This window comes from Scatophagus argus, chromosome 2 (genome assembly GCF_020382885.2).
Source record: "Scatophagus argus isolate fScaArg1 chromosome 2, fScaArg1.pri, whole genome shotgun sequence".
NCBI classification, from domain to species: domain Eukaryota; kingdom Metazoa; phylum Chordata; class Actinopteri; family Scatophagidae; genus Scatophagus; species Scatophagus argus.
The window spans coordinates 12,631,469-12,650,569 of NC_058494.1; the positions used below are offsets into that span (position 1 = coordinate 12,631,469).

General features: G+C 40.1%; 1 protein-coding gene across 4 annotated transcripts in view; it reads right to left on the reverse strand.

Annotated features, from left to right (window-relative positions):
- LOC124070406 (alpha-1,6-mannosylglycoprotein 6-beta-N-acetylglucosaminyltransferase B-like) overlaps positions 1–19,101 on the reverse strand; it is a 100,391-nt gene that overhangs the window by 41,381 nt on the left and 39,909 nt on the right. For 3 of the 4 annotated variants that reach the window (XM_046410306.1, XM_046410323.1, XM_046410299.1), the window contains 5 exons: positions 16,450–16,559; positions 13,380–13,456; positions 12,721–12,900; positions 9,342–9,506; positions 3,427–3,596 (listed from right to left, as the gene is read on the reverse strand). In XM_046410306.1, the coding sequence (XP_046266262.1) occupies positions 3,427–3,596; positions 9,342–9,506; positions 12,721–12,900; positions 13,380–13,456; positions 16,450–16,559 (702 nt within the window). The remainder of the gene's footprint in view (positions 1–3,426; positions 3,597–9,341; positions 9,507–12,720; positions 12,901–13,379; positions 13,457–16,449; positions 16,560–19,101) is intronic. The other variant, XM_046410314.1, reaches the window with a different exon arrangement.

Here is a 19,101-nt window from a genome sequence, read left to right on the forward strand (position 1 = left end):
AAAACATTGGAGATTATGATTCCCTGTATCATTATGTCCTGTAGGCCTCAAGACAGCACAAAAAACAGAAACCGACTTTAGAATTCAGTTTAGTTCAGTTTTTAGCTACATTCTGAATGAAATCAATAGAAGTGTTCTGTTTTTTAACTCTCTGTTATCTGATGTTGCCTCTCTAGTGAATGAAGTCCAGCCACCTGACTGCAATGCTGACTGGAAACTACAAATCAGGGTTTATGTTATATGCAGTGTACAGTGAGACCAAATCATCCCCTCAGTGACCAATTACAGCTACCCTCTGCTTCCTCCTCAACCAATTATAACTTTCAGATGTAGCCATGAGAGAAATGTATCACAGACTATGTACACACACACACACACACACACACACACACAGATACACACACACACACCACTGTGTAATTGTGGACTTGTGGAGGTGGATGAACACTGGGCACGTTTTTCCCATTTTGTTCCATTGCTGGTCAGTGTTGAGCAAAGTTTCCAAATCTGTATTTGGACTCAGCTAAGCAGCCTCTTTGGGGTATTTCTTGTCTGCCAGGTTGCTTTTCCCTTTGTCTTAGTCGGCCTGTCTGCCCAGATTTTCAGAGCATTTGTCTGTATTTTTATCTGTATCTGGCTACATCTTTGTCTGTCTGCCTGCCTGGTCTGTTCTATCAACTGCCAGAGCAAGTACTCTCACACATTACCGGGGAGAAAAAAAGAGGAACAAAGGGAGATCTGCAGTACGTCTACAAGAAAAATGTCAATATTAGGAGCAAGTGAGAGAATGTAGAAAGAATGTAACTACAGTTAAAACTAATATTGTACGAGACACTGAATCTCAGCTGAAACAGAACTTCAGTATACAACTCTGAAGCTTTGAAGAACTTATTTACCCAAAACAATAACAAATGTAGGACATTATTTTTCTGTCAGTATGCTTCTCTGTACTACACAAATTCAGCATCATCAGAAACAGTGAGATCAACACATCACATATCTGTGTGGAAATAACGAATCCCACGCAAGTTCACAAATGGATTTGCTGATTTGCATCTGAGTGATATTTTGTGTAAAATGTTAATTGTAATCTGCTTGAGGTGTTATTACTATGGCTTCCTCCTTTCTTATCTGTTTATTGACAAAACAGGATGATCGCATTTGCGCGACATGATGTGAACATACACAAAGCCAACATGTGAGCGTACAGACACACAGACTGTGATAAAGAAAATACTCTGATGATTTCTCTCTTTCACAAAATATGTTTTCACCCTCTGTGCATTTCACAGTGCTTTTCAAACCACTAACCACTGACACAGGAAGTATGGTGAATGGGTATGCCTTTAAACTACATAGCATGGCAGCACGAAGGAGAACATTCTGAATCCTTTACACTTTTATATTTTCATCTACAACATATTAGGTCTCCGTGAGGTTTTCCACATATTATGATGAGCCAAAGATCAGTGAAGACAATGACAGATCTGTGATAACACAAAGGAAAGGAAAACACAGCATTTTAATTTTTACAGTCTAACATGACAACCAAACTGCACAGTCCACTTGGTTCAGCCACATCTTACAATCTTTTGTTTGTCTTACTGACAGCAGGGGCTGAGGGAAGTGAAAGGTGAGAGAACAAAAGTGACACATCAACAATAAAGACTGGACAAACTGCATAACCCCTCTCTGTTCCACTTCCCTGCTGCAAACCACATGGAAAGATTCTCATTAAAAGGCAAAGTTGATGGGATATTTTTCACACCAGTGCTTTTAAGGATAATGTGTCAGGATTCAAATGCGGTTTGAAGAAAGATTAGACGGAAAGCTATTTTCCCATCCACAGCCATTTCATGTGGGCAAGGTGAAGAAAAGAATTCTTTCTGCTGGTATGTTAGATTATACTGCACAGTCACCAGGTTGTGAGACAGACCAATTTTTAAATGGGGGTCCCGGGACACCACAGTGACACATATGCAGTAAAAATGATCCCACCATCCATTTTCAAGTCTGACAACTGAACTAAGCCTTGTGGATGTCTCTGCGATCTTGAAACTCTTTTTTTTTTAAGTATAAAATGCCTTTAGATTTTCCCACTCTCTCTTGCTCCCTGCTGAAGTGTTATATGTCTACAAAATGACTGCCAAAGGCTGGCGGTCAATACAATACTTCTTCTATGATTTGTGAGAGTTGTCACAGGCAGCGCTCAGTGTAAAAGAGTACAGCAGGGGTCTCTGTAGACATCATTATATTGATATATACTCTATACATGTGTCATCACGGTGATCAACGATGGCAGAAAGACAAAGACAATTGGCCCAATCAAGGCTGAACAAAGATGTCACCCATCTGCAGTGTGATTCAGTTGTCTTGCCAGTCTCATACCTATTCATAATTCTACTGTTCAACATTAGCCATCTGTCTTCAGGGAGCTTGACAACCTGTGTGATTTATTCAGTTTTGACCATGAAGTAGATATTGCACAGACTGGACAGAACAAGCCTGAGGGATCTCTCCCAACAGGGCAGATTTACATCCATCCACACATCTCTATATGTATGTGTGTGTGTGTGTGTGTGTGTGTGTGTGTGTCGGTTCTACAGCTGTATCAGTCAGCAGAAACATAAAAGCGTGCTGACGCGCGGGATAAAAAGACACACACTGACACAGTCACACTGACAAGAAGCTGAGGAGCCTGTCGATATGAGATCAATACAGTGACAAATAAATCAACTGGATCTTTGGGCTCTCATACTTAATCTTTAGGTTAATTGGCAATGGGGAGTATTAGGGTATGATGCTCTCTTACACAATTTGAATATAACGTGGGAGTCCAGGAGCATACCATGAGGATTGATAAAGGTCATCGGTTCGTTATCACAGCTGTCATCGGGGTTATTTTGTGACAGACATTTTGCAACATGTTAAATACAGCTATGACAGGACAACATTAGTGAAAGTATTTTATACAGTATGGTAAACATGTAAATGTTCAAAAGGGCTAGACTCTGGTTAAAGTAATCAAACGGTTTACTTAAACTCTTGACCTTTCAATCATTAGCAAACACGCTTCCTCGGCTGGATAATCCCTGTATCGACGTAATGTGGCAGGTCAAATGGAGACATGTCACCTACTGGCCTCTCTCAATACCAGTTCACATAGATGTTCTTTCTGGTTTTCATGTGTGGCACAAAGTCTACATTGTTGATGTTTGCTGCTTTTTAAGTCAAACTAGATACATTTACAGTTTGGCCTTTTTCATTCATTTGAAGGGGAGATATCATGGAAATGATGACCAGCGAGTTGATTTGATGAATGAGGAATGGGGTCAACTTGTGCATCATCACAACTTGTGCAGAACCCACCACCAGTAACAAGTCCAACACTCCAGACATCGGTAGCTTTTGCACACAGTAACTCACCCCTGCAGCTCCTTGACAGACATTGAGATCTTGAGGTTATGTCCCAGAACATGGAGGGCAGTGAGGATGTCAGCCCACTGGACCATCTCTCCTAGAGGACCCCCCTTCAGAACTTTGGGGCTGAAAACATCTCCAGACTCCTCTGTCAGGAAGCCCACATGGACCAGGATCTGAAGAAGGACAGGTACATGCTGTGGTTGAAATAAAGTCTGCAAAGAAGCTCTAAAATAAAGCTCCACTTGACAAGAATACGTAAAAGAAAAATACCATGGTTTTTAACTAAATATTGAAATGATGCAAAGGCTTGTTTTAAATTGGGTTTTTGTTTTCTGTCAGCCCTGAAGGGTTCACACAAGCATTAGTTTGGTGAAGTTAGAACATAATGTGCAGAAAGGCATGAATACATTTCTGAGTAACTTCCTTGTATCGAGAATCATTTCCTAACAATGACTAAACTTCTCCAAATACAATTTACTTTATTAATTGGTCCTGTCCCTTGTCCTGCTGCTAAGCAAGCTTTACTTGTTTGCTAACACTGATACACAATTTAACATTTTGCAAATGAAAACCAGAAAACATTTAACCATTCCTCAGCAGGAACCACTAAATACATCTTTTAAAATAATATACTTTACAGAGAGTCTCTCTGACATTATGAAATTCATTTAATTTGATCTGATTTACATCATTTCATTTATATATGTGTGCATAATGTGTAAAGTTAAGCTCCTTGAAAGTTAAGCTTCTGCAGTGCAAACTGTTTTAATGAGTTTGAGGATTAGAATCATTAGAATTTCAGACTCTTTAAAAAGAAAATGATGGAAACTGAAAACTAATTCTTTGAAATCCCCAATGAATTATCCCCTCATGCTCCAGTGGAATAACATGCACATGGAGGAATTCATAATTAAGGACATTAAGAATCCAACTCTTTTCATATCCTTCACATGCATATACAGATAACTGCTGCACCCAAGTCCTAGTCCCCCCGATGGCAAAATCCCCCTTTGTTTTAAAACATCATATAACACATGTGAAGGAATTATCACATTCATATGCTGCACTGTTACACCACTTTGTACTAACAGGCTACAGTCCTGTCACGCATGTCCACCTAGTCACTGCATAATCAGAGCAACCCACTGAGAAATGAGCAACACGTTGCCTTTCACAGTGGATTAGACACAGCCATGTCCAAACGTTGCTCTGCTGAATAATCCTGATTAACAAATGCAGCATGAACACCTCCATGCAACATACATAATGAGCTTAGGGCCAGCTGTGTGGAGTTTGGCAGAAAGTTTCAACAGGGATTGCTTGCTACATTATTATCTCTTTGCTTGAATGTAAGTACATGTGTGACCTGAGCCTGTACTTCCACAGCTTTGAACTGCAGAGGCAATGAGGTTTTTATAGGTGTGTTGGATAAGCACTCTCTTGCCCTCTCCATCATGCCACATCAGCTACAACACAGTTACACACTTTCTGGTCCTACATATCACACATTTTGTTAACCTACAGATAAGAATGTATGCCTGATTATTTATTTATTTAGCATTTTAATTATGTCTGTCTGAGGGAAAGAGAGAAAAACTGTAGCTTGGATAACTGATAACTTAACTATTTAAAACAGTTACAATTAAAAAACAGTGATTGGAGGCTCTTTGGTGTTCTAACTGTATACATGCAGCACAACTGCCTAAGTCCTTCCACTGGTGCCCAAAATGTGTGTAAAACACTGGACAATGGTGTGTATGCAGCAGAGTCAAGCTCCAGTGACACTCCAGCTGGTGTGAAAAATCCCCTGATTTAATAAGCCTGCTCTATTAACTTCTGCTTCATAAAAAAGATAAGTGAAATTTAATTACAGTTTGGGTGGCAGATGGCAAGAGTGAGAATTCACGGCGCCAGTGCTATCCACTCTCTTGGCTTGGTAGTGGATGTGATGCTGGTGAGGATGTATTGCACAAACACTGGCAACCACGCAGAAATGGAGACAGAAGGAGACAAATTTCATAAACTGGCAGCAGTACAGCAGTTCTGCTAAATAAATACGAGAAGCTTCGTGCAGTGGCAGTAGAGCTGAATAACTGTGGACTGGATTCTATAAAACTGGCATCCGCACAGACAGAAGTTAATAGGGAGAGAGGTGCTTTACAAACCTGGCAACTTGCACCCATGATCTAGACTTCTGAGGAGAGATTTCACTTTAGGCAGTAAGAGACTTAGAGTGGAGTTGAATGAAACATATCAGACCAATGTTGGAGAAGTAACCTTTATATCACAGAACAGGAATCAATAGCAAGAAAGGAGAGGAGAGAGAAGAACTAGGGTGAGTGGTTCTCACTGTGCTTTACCGTGTAGATTACTGCCAACACACACTCACTTATTTGCTCACACACTCACTTGAAAAAGAAGCTGAACGGGTGGAAAAGCCACACAATGGGAAGTCTAAAGCTAAAACTGTGCTTCCTCATAAACGCCTGTATCAGGGCCAGCTGCCTCCCCCAGGAATATAATCACACACAAGAGAGAGCAGTTCTTTATTCAGTGGACTTATGGTACTCCCAGATGATGTGTGTGTGTGTCTGAGAGGATGTGTGTGTGCACTGATTGATGTGGAATTTTGTTTGTTTGTTTTTATTTGTTTGCATGCATTTACTTCACACTGACTCACATCAGTGAATTGTGCGTGGATGTTTTTGCATGCTCGTTCATTCGCCGCAAGCTCTGGGTTTTTTCAAAAGGATCTGAAGCGACTCTCTACTGTTAACATCTCATGGGGATTGAACACAAAGAAGTGCCAAACACACTGAGACAGTTACAACAGTAATGCACTCACGCTCAAATCTTAGCTCACCTTTACGATGCTATACAATACTTTTTGTAGATTATATGACTGCAATAAGATGTGGAAAATGAAATCAAGTGTCTTTCGTGAGCCAATGTTTTAAGTAATGCAAGTGTGTGTCTAAGTAAAATCCTTAAAAGTCTTTGTTGTGTACAAGAGGAGAGCAGAAGTAGCTCTCAAGTATGTGGTACCACTCCACTGTTCTGTCCTTCTCCACTCATCACTAACAGCCTAACAACAGAAGAATGCTAATGCTTGTTTCAGCGTTTGTTGGCGCAAGCTCTAGTATGTATGCGTGTGTGTATGTGTGTGTGTTGTGTGACCCTGTTTGGTCATGTACTGTGGCCCCTATGAAGGTCACATCTGTCCAATGAAGGGCCACGGGTGGCTACACAAGCTGGCACTGTCAGCCATCACTGCTTTACCCTTACTTTCACCTTCTCCTTCATCTTCCTACAGACTACTTTCCCATCTGCATTTCCCTTGTGCCTTTCTTCCTTGCTGTTATACTCCACCAATCTACTCCCTCCCTTCCTCATTCCTCCTAACTTTTACTTTTTCTTATGCCCCACCTCCCCTGCTCCTGCTTCCTCACTACGCCTTCCGTATCCCATTACTCTCCTACACTGTCTGCACTTCATCAGTGAGGTCAATTAAATCTCAAGAGGGGCAGACACTGCGAGAAGGGAAATGAACAGTCTGCACATGCTGACAAACACACAAAATGTGCATGCTCAATGCACACCAAGCAGGCACAGATGCATACAATCACTCGCCGAGACACTTAAACACAAGACAGGCAGTGAATTCACTGTTGCGGGTAAACAGGATAAGGTCAGTGTCTATGGATCTGTACTATCGTCTCTCTGAAACCTTCGTATTATTACACGGCTTTGCTGAATATGTCTCCTTTGATGTCTAGTATAAAGAGAACAGCAGTTTGCCATACACCAAATGTTCCATCAGCCGCATTACAATGGTTGAAAGGGTTGACCGAGGCTTTTCATTAAGTTTGATAACAGCACTAAAGAAAAGATGAGTTCTCTCAAATGTCTCACTGCTTTGACAGGAAAGTGCTGCAAAAGGTTGACTGTATTTTTTCTTACAAGCACTGAGGAAATTGGCAGATTATACACAAAATTTAAAAAAAAAAAAAAAAAAAATTCTGGAAGATCTAAGGCAGGCTTCTACTTCACAGGTCACTGTGGCACTCTGCATACAAAATCTCACCAATGTCTATCTCTCAGACATATTTAAATGTTGAAGATCTCTTCTGCTGTGACTCTCAGGTTAAATAAAACCCTTGAGAATTACATTTCATGTTTCCGCAGTCACCCTCACGCACACACACCTTCCTGTTCCCTGTCCTTGTGTCTGCCGCTGACATTTGAAAAGAATCAACTTGCTTTTATATCTGATTTTCCTCTCTCGATCCTTGCCATCCTTTCTCCCTCCATATTTGCCTCTCCGCTCCGTTAATTTATTCTTTTTCTGGGTAAACATCCACTCCATTTACAGTCAAAGAGAAAGCCAAACAAGGAAACAGAACTGAATCAACAGAGCCCCATTGGAATTGTAAAGACTGCACACTCCAGCAGAATGCTAAAATTGTCATTGGAAGATTGGGATTTTATCAAAGATAAAGGTTAGGTGAGTGCAAGGCCATAGTCAATTCACATCAGACCTTTTTTTCTGACTGAGCCAGAGTTAATTAAAATCAAACACTGCTCTCTTTCTCACTGTTAAAGTGAGTGTTTTTTTTTAAAGTTTAAATGAAAATGAATCTTCCTGTGAGGGAGGAGGGTAATAGTCAAAAATACTAAATGTGACTGGTACGGAGAGAGATTTAATTTTAAAAGGAAATGTATGAGATTGTTTATTTTTGCTTTTATTGCAGTGATTTCCAGTTTGCAGTCATGCATACACACAAACACAGACCCAGACATACACAAATGCACACATTTTTACATCTGTCTGTAATTATTATGATAAGCAGCCTTTGACAGGCAAGGCGAACTGTCACAAACACCAGGGCATCTTGCTGTCGAGATAGCAGCAACGCGTTTTAAGGCATACGGGATGTTCAAGCAGCCACAGAGCCATGAGAAAGGATAACAAATCCCCTCAGTGCACTACAAGAAAGAACAACATCAATCTCTGTGACAGAAAACTATTTTCACCCTTATTAACTTATTTTAGAGCGAGATAGGGGCAGAGAGAAACATTTTGGGGAGAAAAAGCAGACTGTCTACTTCTTCTGCCTTCTCACATTACCTCATTCATTTATCACTATTGTCTTAACTAAAACATTATGATTCTACTCAGAGCAGGATGAGGAGTGTAAAAGGTAGAGAGGCTCAACAAAACCCAAAATGTGGTGTAGTGAAAGGTTACATGTTGCAGTTTCTGAGACTCCCAAAGTTTTAATTACATATTGCTTTAATTGACATTTCGAAAGTAAGTCTTTAAATTTCACTTTTATATCATTAACCAGTTCTTAATGAAATGCCCCCCTTGCCTTCCAGTCTTTGTTACTTGCTCATCTCAGAGGGGCCTCACGACTCCCCTCAGCACCTCCATCAATCCTTTCCTAATCCATATTCTACTGTACCTTTCCCACTACCATCCATCCCTCTCTTGTCCTTCTTTTCTCATCTCATTCTTCTCCCTCTGGCACTGGCACATGCTTGCCGTTTCATCATAATCCCAATCATTCATCATCAGCTTTTTTTCCCCCCCTTTTTCCTTTCATTTCTTCTCCTGCATCTATCCTTGCAACTACTTCTCCCTTTCTCTTGAACTAAGCCACTGGCGTGCATGACTAAAAGCAGGAAGTATCCAAGTCCACGTCGTGCCGCTTCAGTGCTCCCTTCTCTGCACTCCTTTGTCTGTTATAAACAGACTACTAGTATTGTATTAGTATTTCAGCTCTTGGTCTCTTTTGCTAAATTTTCTTCAGCTGCACTTGGTAGTTAGCTGCAATAAAAAGATTATTTCCGTACCTGACTCAAAGAAGCAAACACTTCTCCCACTCTATCCTAACACAACGTCCTCGTTCTCTCACCTTCTTCTGGTCCCTCCAGCGTTGCTCCAGCTTGGCATCCAGGCGGTTGGCGGCTGTTGCCCACTGCTGTGCAAGGCGGCGGATTCGGCGCTTCATGAAGCTGAGGGACTCTTTTCCGGTCCCAACCTGGTCCAGCAGCACAGAGAGGTCTGTGCGGAAGGCAGCCTTGGAAGGTAATGGATTTTGGATAAAAGGAAGGAGATGGAAAGAAGTGAATAGAAAGTGTGAATGGGTGGAAATTAGGCAAAAACAGCTATTTAAAACGTTGCATGTGACCAGTGATAGGGGTGTCAGTGGTTACTTTGGTCCAGACTGAAATATCTCAATGACTGTGGGATGGATTAATGTGAACTTTGGTACAGATATGGTGTCCAGTGGATAAAATAATCCTGTCTCTGTTGATCCCCAGACGTTTCCTTTAGCACCACCAGCAGGTTGACATTTTTGGTCAGTCGTGGTCTTATTGAACTCTGGTGACTTTTCAGTGACTTTATCAGCCCAGAATTTCAATTTGTCCAATACTTTGACTTATCTATGATACAGGCTGGTTTTCTTTACAATGAGCAGGACAGCCGTATAGAGCAATAGCACTTGGCTGGAATCTTAGTCTTGTCACCAGACTACAAAGCAACTGAAAGCAAGTAAGAAAAGATAAAAAGAGAAGAGGTTTATGTCATCTGTAGGTTTAAAACATCAGCTGATCCACGTCATCATGTGTAATTAAGATTAGATTAAAGTTTAAAGATTAAAGTGACATATTTTGTCATTGGAGGGAACTCACTCCAATGGACACCGGGACGGGGAATCGAACCAGCGATCCACTGGTTACGGGTCCGACACCCTAACCGCTGATCCACGACTGCCCCAATTAATTATATATTCTCTGCAAAAGCAGGGAAACACCTTTTCTTAAAAACAATGCAATGCAATGTTTTCCTTGTCAATGACGTTTTAGAGAAGAATTTCAAGTAGAACAGTGTGTCCAAACAATAGCATTCACTATGCTATTTGTTTCATTATTTCTAGATCTGCTTTAGTTTTACCTGGTAAAAGAAACAAACAAGGCAACATATGAGGATTCAGTTTCTAATTAACGCCCTAAACAATCACAACTTTTCTCCTTTGAGAAGAAGAAGAAACTTGGCTCAGCCTTGTTTGTGTATATGATACACAAAGACTGCAATCCACAAGATTTACCTTCAAAAAACTTCACTGGGAACAATACCGAACACTGTAGTCAGTATGGGTGTATACAGTGAAGACTTTGGTGAAAATCCAAATTCAAAGTATATATTATCTCTGCACAGGCTTTCCCCAGAGGGAATCTTCACCTATACTGTGCCACTGATGTGAGGAACAAGGGAGTTATTATTAACATAAAGACACTTTCATTGGAGGGCATGCAGGTGGCTGGCATGACAGAGGACAGATGATCCACCGTGGTGGTGAACCATAATGGGAGCAGCCAAAAGACAGAGAAGAACTGATAAAAAAATATATATATATTAATTTCAACTGTAAATTGAACAGTGGAGGATTTTAATCTTCCTTTATGAAAATCAGCAAAAGAAGAATTTCACTATTCAATTCAGCAATGTATTCATACAGCACCATAACCTCAAAGTAAATGAGAAAACTACAGGGTAGAGGATAATGATGAGGAAGGTCAGGCCTGTTTTAATTAGCAGAGAATGAAGAGGGTCAGATGAAGGTTAACTGCTATATAACAAAGGGGGCAGACAGCTCACACTTGTATTACCAATCATCATCTTTTGAGCTAAAAGAGTGCTAGCACTTTTATTCTCCCTCTTTTGATTGGTACCGTGGATGGGTGACTGACAACTTGCCAAGCACCATGAATCACTCTCGTTCTTTTCAATTTTCTGTCTTTGCTGTTGTGTTGTTAAAGGTTGTCTAAAACTGAAAATGTGAAAGACAGCAATTCAGGAGAAATAACAGAGGGATAAAAATAGTTTCGATTGGTATTTCTTTGTCTGTAAAAAACAGTAATTATAATATCAACAGTTGATGAAAAACAATATTGTTTATCTGGAGTCTTTTATTTTCTTCTGTTATGACAATCTGTTTTCTACTCGCTCAACTCTATTCTCCGTCCATTACAGAGCTGAAGATTTAAGAATATTTGAAATATTGAAGCGAGGAACTAACAGTTAAGATCGCTGACCACTAAAGAGATGTGTATTGAAGTGCCGACAGCACAGAAAAGCTTAATAATTAATGATTTAAAATAAGGGCGAGTATGTACATGTTGTTACCATGATTTATTAATGTCTTGAGATAAGAATCATGAATTTTTTCACACTCCCAACTGTATTTGATTTGTCTACAATTGAAAACCTGTACATTTATTATTACCCAGAATGCAGTGGGGGAAAAAAAATCATAATTTGCAACTGCTGCTTCCATAAAAATTATCTACAGTGTCCAAGAGGGGAGAGCACTGCTGTAGCATTCTTTATTGAATATGCGACAGCTAAATGAAATAAATGTGAAGAGAGCAAAAGTCATTCCTCATATCTACACTCACAGTATTTTATGAATTTCCAAAGAAACAACCAATTGCTCATTAATTTGTACTGCTGTAGTCTTTCTATATGAAGCGGTGAAATGAGCAAGCTTGAAATGTCTGAGGTAGTAGACTCGTTAGTTTTCTTTTTATGATTCTTCTTCAGGAAATAGAGCAGATCTTCAAGTGAACTGTGTTTTTGTGAACTTAAGAAAAAGAAAATCTAAAGTTTAGTGTCAGACCCCTTGCTTGTGAGTCATAAGCTGTTAACTAGGAAGGTGAGATGCCAGTGAAAGCAATGGCCACAAATGGAGAGATCAATGTTCGGTTCGTACAGCAGCAGGTAAAGGTCATCAGCCCTGCTGGCAAAAGACTGAATGCTGAACATTACTATGACATGTTATATACATAGCTGGTTTCTGAACGCCATATTTAGAACACTTTAAACACTTTTTTTCCAAGACTGCAATGGTTGAAATAAATATCTCTTAGTTCGCATACTCAGAATGAGCCATGTGGATGATACTCCTACACTGCATCTGCTCTTTCTCATCACACAAGTGCTGTGCTTTACCTCTGTTGTACCTTTTGAGTTAAGATACTGTTTAACTAGCTGTTTAATCCATTCATTTTATAATTCAGTTTATCAAAACATTGAGTAACTTAAATATGTTTGAATAATTATCTAGGGTCAAATGAATGAAGGAGTGGTCGTAAAATAATCATAAAATAATACGGTAGGAACATGTAGCTCAGTTTATGTGTGTATCCATAAGCATTAATATTCCTGTGTCAGATATGTCTGTAGCAACATTCTACTGGTGTCTGTTTTTGCTGTGCATGTCCTCCCACCTGTCTCTTAGGGGTCTTTGCTTGCTGTGCATGCTGGGTCGGGGGACTACTGTGGTTCCTCCAGGCCAGTGGGGGGCAGAACCACTCCACCTCACTCAGGTAGACGAGGAAGGAGCAGTCTGAACCGTCAACACCGTAGAAGGCATAACAAGGGTCCGACGTCCAACGTGCACGCATCCACTGGACAGTTTATGGAGAGCATATACATTAAGAGCAATGCGTTCGCATACCAATAAAATCATATCAAAGAAAGAAAACAAAGAAAGGAGCAGGGATTGTGAATGTCTTTTTTAATAACAGTGGTTCCATAACCCCAGGGCAATGCAGGGATGATTTGATACTGGGCTACAAGAAAATTTCTAACTGAGCAATAAACAAAGAAATAAAGAAAAAAAATTTACATTAAATTAAATATTATTAAAAGGTTGTATCAGGCTATTTTTGCTGCTTTTTTTGTTTGTTTGTTTGTATTGGGTCTCTTCCACCATACCATCACCATCACACCAACAGGACAGTGATTTTAAACTTGATCTTTACTTTACTTTACTACTTTACTTTACTCAGTCCACAAAATGCTACCAATACATAAAAAAAAAAAGTTCAGGAACACCTGCAGTACCATCATATTCGAAATGAAAACAACAGACTGAGACACTTACATCTACTTTTCCTGGACACTCTGGAAAGCGGGGGTCTCTTGGTACTTCACACTGGTTCGACGTCCCATCTCTCACTGCTAAAAAGACACAGGGAATAAAATTTTATCATCAGTAATAAAGCATGAATATATTTCTTACAGGCTGTACACCTTCCAGGAAAAGGCCAGCAACACACCAGGATCCACTCCCACCTTGAAATATCAACCTGAATCAATAAATGCCTCTTGTGAGTGAAATACAAGTTGTATGCCTTTGCTTCACTCACAGACACTGATTCATTAAGCTGCAGGCTACTGGGTTAGCTCAATTAAATCGGATGGCTTTAATATGAATATATTTCTCCAGTGAAGAGAACTGTTCCAACAGCAATCAACCAGTTTAATAATATCTATCTGCATATTTAGCAGCATATGGTGCATGTCAAAGCCCTCTCCTTACAAATTATGTTTTTATCCCTTAAATCAAATCATTTTCACAAAATGACTGCAGACCTGGACATGTTTCACTACAGGCTCAGTCCTCACAGCCTCCAGGTTACAGCATGGCTCATATTAATGGCTTTTCTCCACTAGCCAGGGGACATTTTATTAAAATATTCACTTTCACCGTCATCATTACATCACTTGTGTGTGCTGTCGGTGCCCATAAATCCCTGTGGTTTCCCCTCTGCGACATCAGAACATATCTTCTCTACTGCAGTGCACACTATTCACAGGGCTATGACAAAGCAGCACAGCCTGTCTCCTGCTGCTGCCAGCCGTCCTGGGGTTACGCTAGCAAGTACGTCTGCTCACTTAGACTGCACTCACTGCATTAATTGCTCCACTGACTTAGTTAACTGCCTCTTTGCTGCTGATGTGAGGAAAAAAAAGAGAAGAGAGTGACAGAGACAAAGAGAGAGAGAAAAAAACAGAAATTATATTGTCTGAGAAGGGAAGCAATGCAGCTCTGATTTCACATTTCTCTCTGCTTTTCAATCCCACATCCCCCTCCTCTCTCTCTCTCTCTCTCTCTCTCTGGACCAACAAATTTGCCTTCTCTCTAGGTTGCGTCTGTTTCCATTTGCCTAATGAAAAAGAGACATTTCTCCAAATAAGTCTTCCCCAGAGCTTCTCTCCATCAGCTGAAATGATACACACACACTCACCGAGACACACACAGCTTACAAACATGATTATAATAGCGATGGCTGCAACAACAACTGGAAATGTGGTCAACTAGATAAAAAACTTGACTCCTGTCGCAGCAAGACAGAACATAATAGCCTCATCAGTGCTTGAGGGGAAGGAAACTCTAATCACGTCCTCTTTCTCTCTCTTGCACATGCCTGACCACGAGATAAATAAACTGCCACTGAGTCGTACGATAATAAAGTCTGCCGGCAGTGTTTCAATTCATCTGTGATTAGAGAAAGCAGCAGAGTTTTCATTTTGGCGTGCGCCGTCATCCCTGCAGATGCAGCAGGGAAAAACAAAAGGAGATGTAATGCTCATTTATTCTCTTATAAAGAACTGGGCAATTATCCTCAAGAGAAAAAGTAAGAGAGCGAAATAAGAACAAAAAACGATCATAATATTGGTTTTGTGTGTATACAGAACTGTCACAAGGTTAGTATTATTTAGGTTTTGATTAAAAATGTGTAAGAGCCAGACAACAGAAAACAACAGGGTTGGATGGAAGCAATAAAGAATAAGATACACAGAAATTACCACAGTGCCTCCCAGGTGACTTGATTTCTCACATTTATCATCTCACTTTCCTAAAAATAAATCTATCTTCTGTCTACTATAAATTCTTCCTGATTCTGTCTTAAAGCTAAAAGCAGAGCAAGATGTTCTGAAACTCTCAGGTGTCGCTGATGTTGCTGATAACCTATTTTTAACTTTACTGTAGTTAATATAGCTGTAGTAGATATAGCTTCAGTATAGTTTTTATGGTTTTGTGTTTTTGTGTGTATTTTGGCTGGCTATTAGAAGTGATTTGTGTCAGTAGTAAAATCAGCTAGAATTCCTCATTTAAACAAGTCTGTGACTGTGTGCTTAGGTCTCGCTCCTACTCTGCAGGTCTGTCTGCAGCGCTGTTTGGTTGGTTCTTATGTTCTTAGTAACAGCAGCAACTGAAGTTTCGCTATAACACAAGCTGACAGCTGTGAATGAGTCCAGCTGTGCTTCCAGTTGAACACTACTGAAGAAAGACACTTGATGCGACTTGCATTTCTCTTTGGAAGGGATGATGAAGGAAATTTACAATAACCCTTCTTCCTTCACTTGTTCTCCAGCTGATTCAGACCCACTTTGCTCAATTTTACAAGTGGCCTTTAATACCAGAAAGTAACTACTGTCCCTGTACTTTTCACTGAAGTAAGTATTGTGTAGTACATTATTTTATTTATATTGGCCCTTTTGAACCAGTTTTGTGTATTTATTTAAGCACATCAGGTTGGTGCTGCCATGTCTGCCATGTGTGGACTACTTCTTTGATTGCTTTTGTTGTATTTTTGCTTTTTGTGTTTGTTTAATTTTGTGACCATAATGCAAATCAATTTCCTTTGGGATGGCCAAGCTAATCAAGTGCTTAATATGAGTTGCATTGTTCAAAAGCAAATCTGCCAAATAAATGTAATGTAATGGAACAAACAGGCTGCAGGGGGTTGTAATAGGACTTCAGTTTCAGTTGTGAATGTAAATGTATTTGAAATGGGTGGACTGGATGAGCTTGTTTGGGAAAGCATAGATGTGTGCACATGCATAGGCTTGTATACTTATTTATTGTTCTTGCAACTTAATAGTGCTGTATGTCTTTTATATGGCTGTTTGTAATTAGTGCTGATCTACACAAGAAGAAGCCCACCATAAGTTTCCAAGAGTCTCTCTTTTCTCAAATGTAATGTTTATACACAATATGAAGTAAAATGAGGCATTTCACACTGACTATGATGATGATGGTGATGAGTGGTACTAATTAAAGAGTATGGTCTAGACTTGCTCTAATTGGAAAGTGTCATGAGATAACTTGTTGTTGTAAATTGGCGCTATAGAAATAAACTGCATTAAGAAATGGAATACTGTACCTCTTCCTTGCACCATACTGTTTTGAAGAATCTGCTCCACCCTGATGGCCATGTTGGAGACATTCTGGGCTATAGCTTGGATCCTCTCTACCAGGCCAGCTGGTTGAAACCTGCACACACACACACAACACACAAACATTGGACGAAAATGAGATAAAGGCACATGGAAATGAGAGATAACTTCACATTTTTTCACACAGTGTAAAATCATACATTTTCTATTCTCACAGTGGCACCCAAAATTCTACAAACAGCTATAAACAGCCCTCATCTACCATTCTTCCTCTCATGATGTTATCATCTCTTAATTTTACGTTCTTTGCGGTAAGTTCTTTCTCCTTAACTTCAGTCACAGGCCTCTCTCCTGTCTGTCTTACCCTGCTTCCCCTTCCTCGCATTTTACATCTCAACAGATGTAGAAGTGTTAGTGGAAGATGCAAATTGTTAGACACTTGGTTGGAGCGTGAAATAGAAAAAGACCTGTGCTGTTAATACCACTTCCCGTGTAGAGTGAGAGACTTACCATTCACATAATAAGATTTGTGAGAAATGTGTGTGTGTTTACTGTGTCAAAGTGTATGCATCAATCTGTGTGTTCACTGTAGTTCTGCATATTTCCAAAGGATCTGACTGCATGATTTCATATCATGCCAAGCCAAGCCTGCGTAACCACACATGCTCATACTGCTGTGCCCATTATGTCCATTTAAATGATGTGATTTCGGAGTGCATTGCGTGTGTGTGTGTGTGTGTGTGTGTGTGTGCGTGTGTGTGTGTGTGGGAGACCATGCCTTCCTGTCTCTTTGTTTTGTCTAATCAGCGGATGGCATTAACCCTCATTAAAGCCGGAGGCTTAAATACAATACAATAACACATCAGAGATGATGATCAAAATGATTGATTATGCGTGTGTGTGTATGAGAGTGTGTGTACAGGATTGAATACAAGGTTGCAAAGCTGCTAACTAAATGCCAACAGCAGCTGCATGAAAATGAACCAAAATAAAAGAGGAGGCAGCCATAAAAGTCACAGGAAGTCTCAACACTCCATTAACAGCATTTTAAGTGTCACTTGTAAGCATCAGCAAGTGTTTGCGCCCTGTTTAATATTTTTACCACAATAGAGAATCCATTATTCTCTAGTGCAAATTTGCAGGTATTACAATATAACATTCAGTATTTCTGTTGCATAAAATGATATTTTTGCATACATAATCTCTGTATGTTAGCCAGCCTGGCGTACATTCAACAAAACAATTTTCACTTCTCAAAACCATATACGGATATTGTCTTACTGTGGGTGAACAAAGCTATGTATCCCTGTGGTTTGGCAGTTTCCGGATGTTGCTGAAAGGGCAACACAAATCTCCATCTCCATTTATACATACATTAGGAGGATGTGTCTGTTCCTCGCACAGAAGATGTTACAGGTTCTCGTCTATGCTCTTCTTATTGTGTGCCAAGACTACGCTGGGCAATAGGTAACGGGTAATGGGTACCTGTAGCTGCTCAAAGCCGATTCAATAGCTCTGACCCACCCAACATTCAGGACATAGACAAAACTTAGGTTAAGTTAAAGGTTAAACTTTATACCCCAGCCCATCCACTATGCTACTGCCAAACAGCTTGCTACCCCTTCATTACGAGGGGGACCCACTTACGGCTCAACAAAATGCAGACTGTTTACTGGCCTGGTTCCACAATGGTGGAATAAGACATGAGGAAAGCTACACATATTGTGTTCCAGACTGAAAACTCATCTGTTCAGAGTGCACCTTGCCCAAGGAAAGGAAAACAAAAAAAACAAGAAAGAAAAAAACACATTATTTCTAAATGGAGCAGTTGAAGCATTTTAGTTAATTTGATGTAGTAGTATGAGTAGATGTACCTGCATGATTCTTGCAATTTAATGTTGCGTCCATTTGTTTGAACGCATTATTATAACGTCAAGTGGCAGCCAAATAAATTCAATGTACTGGGTGTTTTTAACTTGTATTTCTGTTTCATTGCTACACAACCATGCCATACCACAACCTTCGCATGATAAAGAAATTTGTTCTTCGCTCACAGCGAGGTAGGTAGCAGGGCATAACGCAGGCAGTTGCAGAGGCAAAGCTCACCACAGGTATACGTCATTATAATGTTTCTTGCATTCTTCTGCAACAACAAATCAGAATTTATGTGTTACAGCTTGATAGGATTTACTGTTGTTAAGCTGACTTTCTATGGGCACCGACAGCGCTCAGCAAGAATTATCAAACAGTGCACCACACCATTGGAAGTGCTTTACTGAGCTGGGACTACTGCTCTCCCCATGAGGAAACAACGGGACAGCCAGCATAGAGCAGTTTTACTGATGTTAATTTGTAGGAGCTTTAAGATGCATCGCATACCAAAACCATTTTAACCGATTTTTAACTGACATTTTAACTTCACTTTAATGTGAAGGACCAGCAAGTCTCACTCTTCCCTTCAGTCTCACTCCTCTCTTCACCATAACAGTCCAAGACAGTGTGTGCATTACTGCTGATGCACCATCAATCAAAGACCACAAGATAAAATAGCTCCTTCACTTGGGAAATTGACTCTCCAAACCCTGATGGGGGCAAGCTGCTGTTTTCCAACAAAACAGAAAGGCCTCAGACTTGGAGGT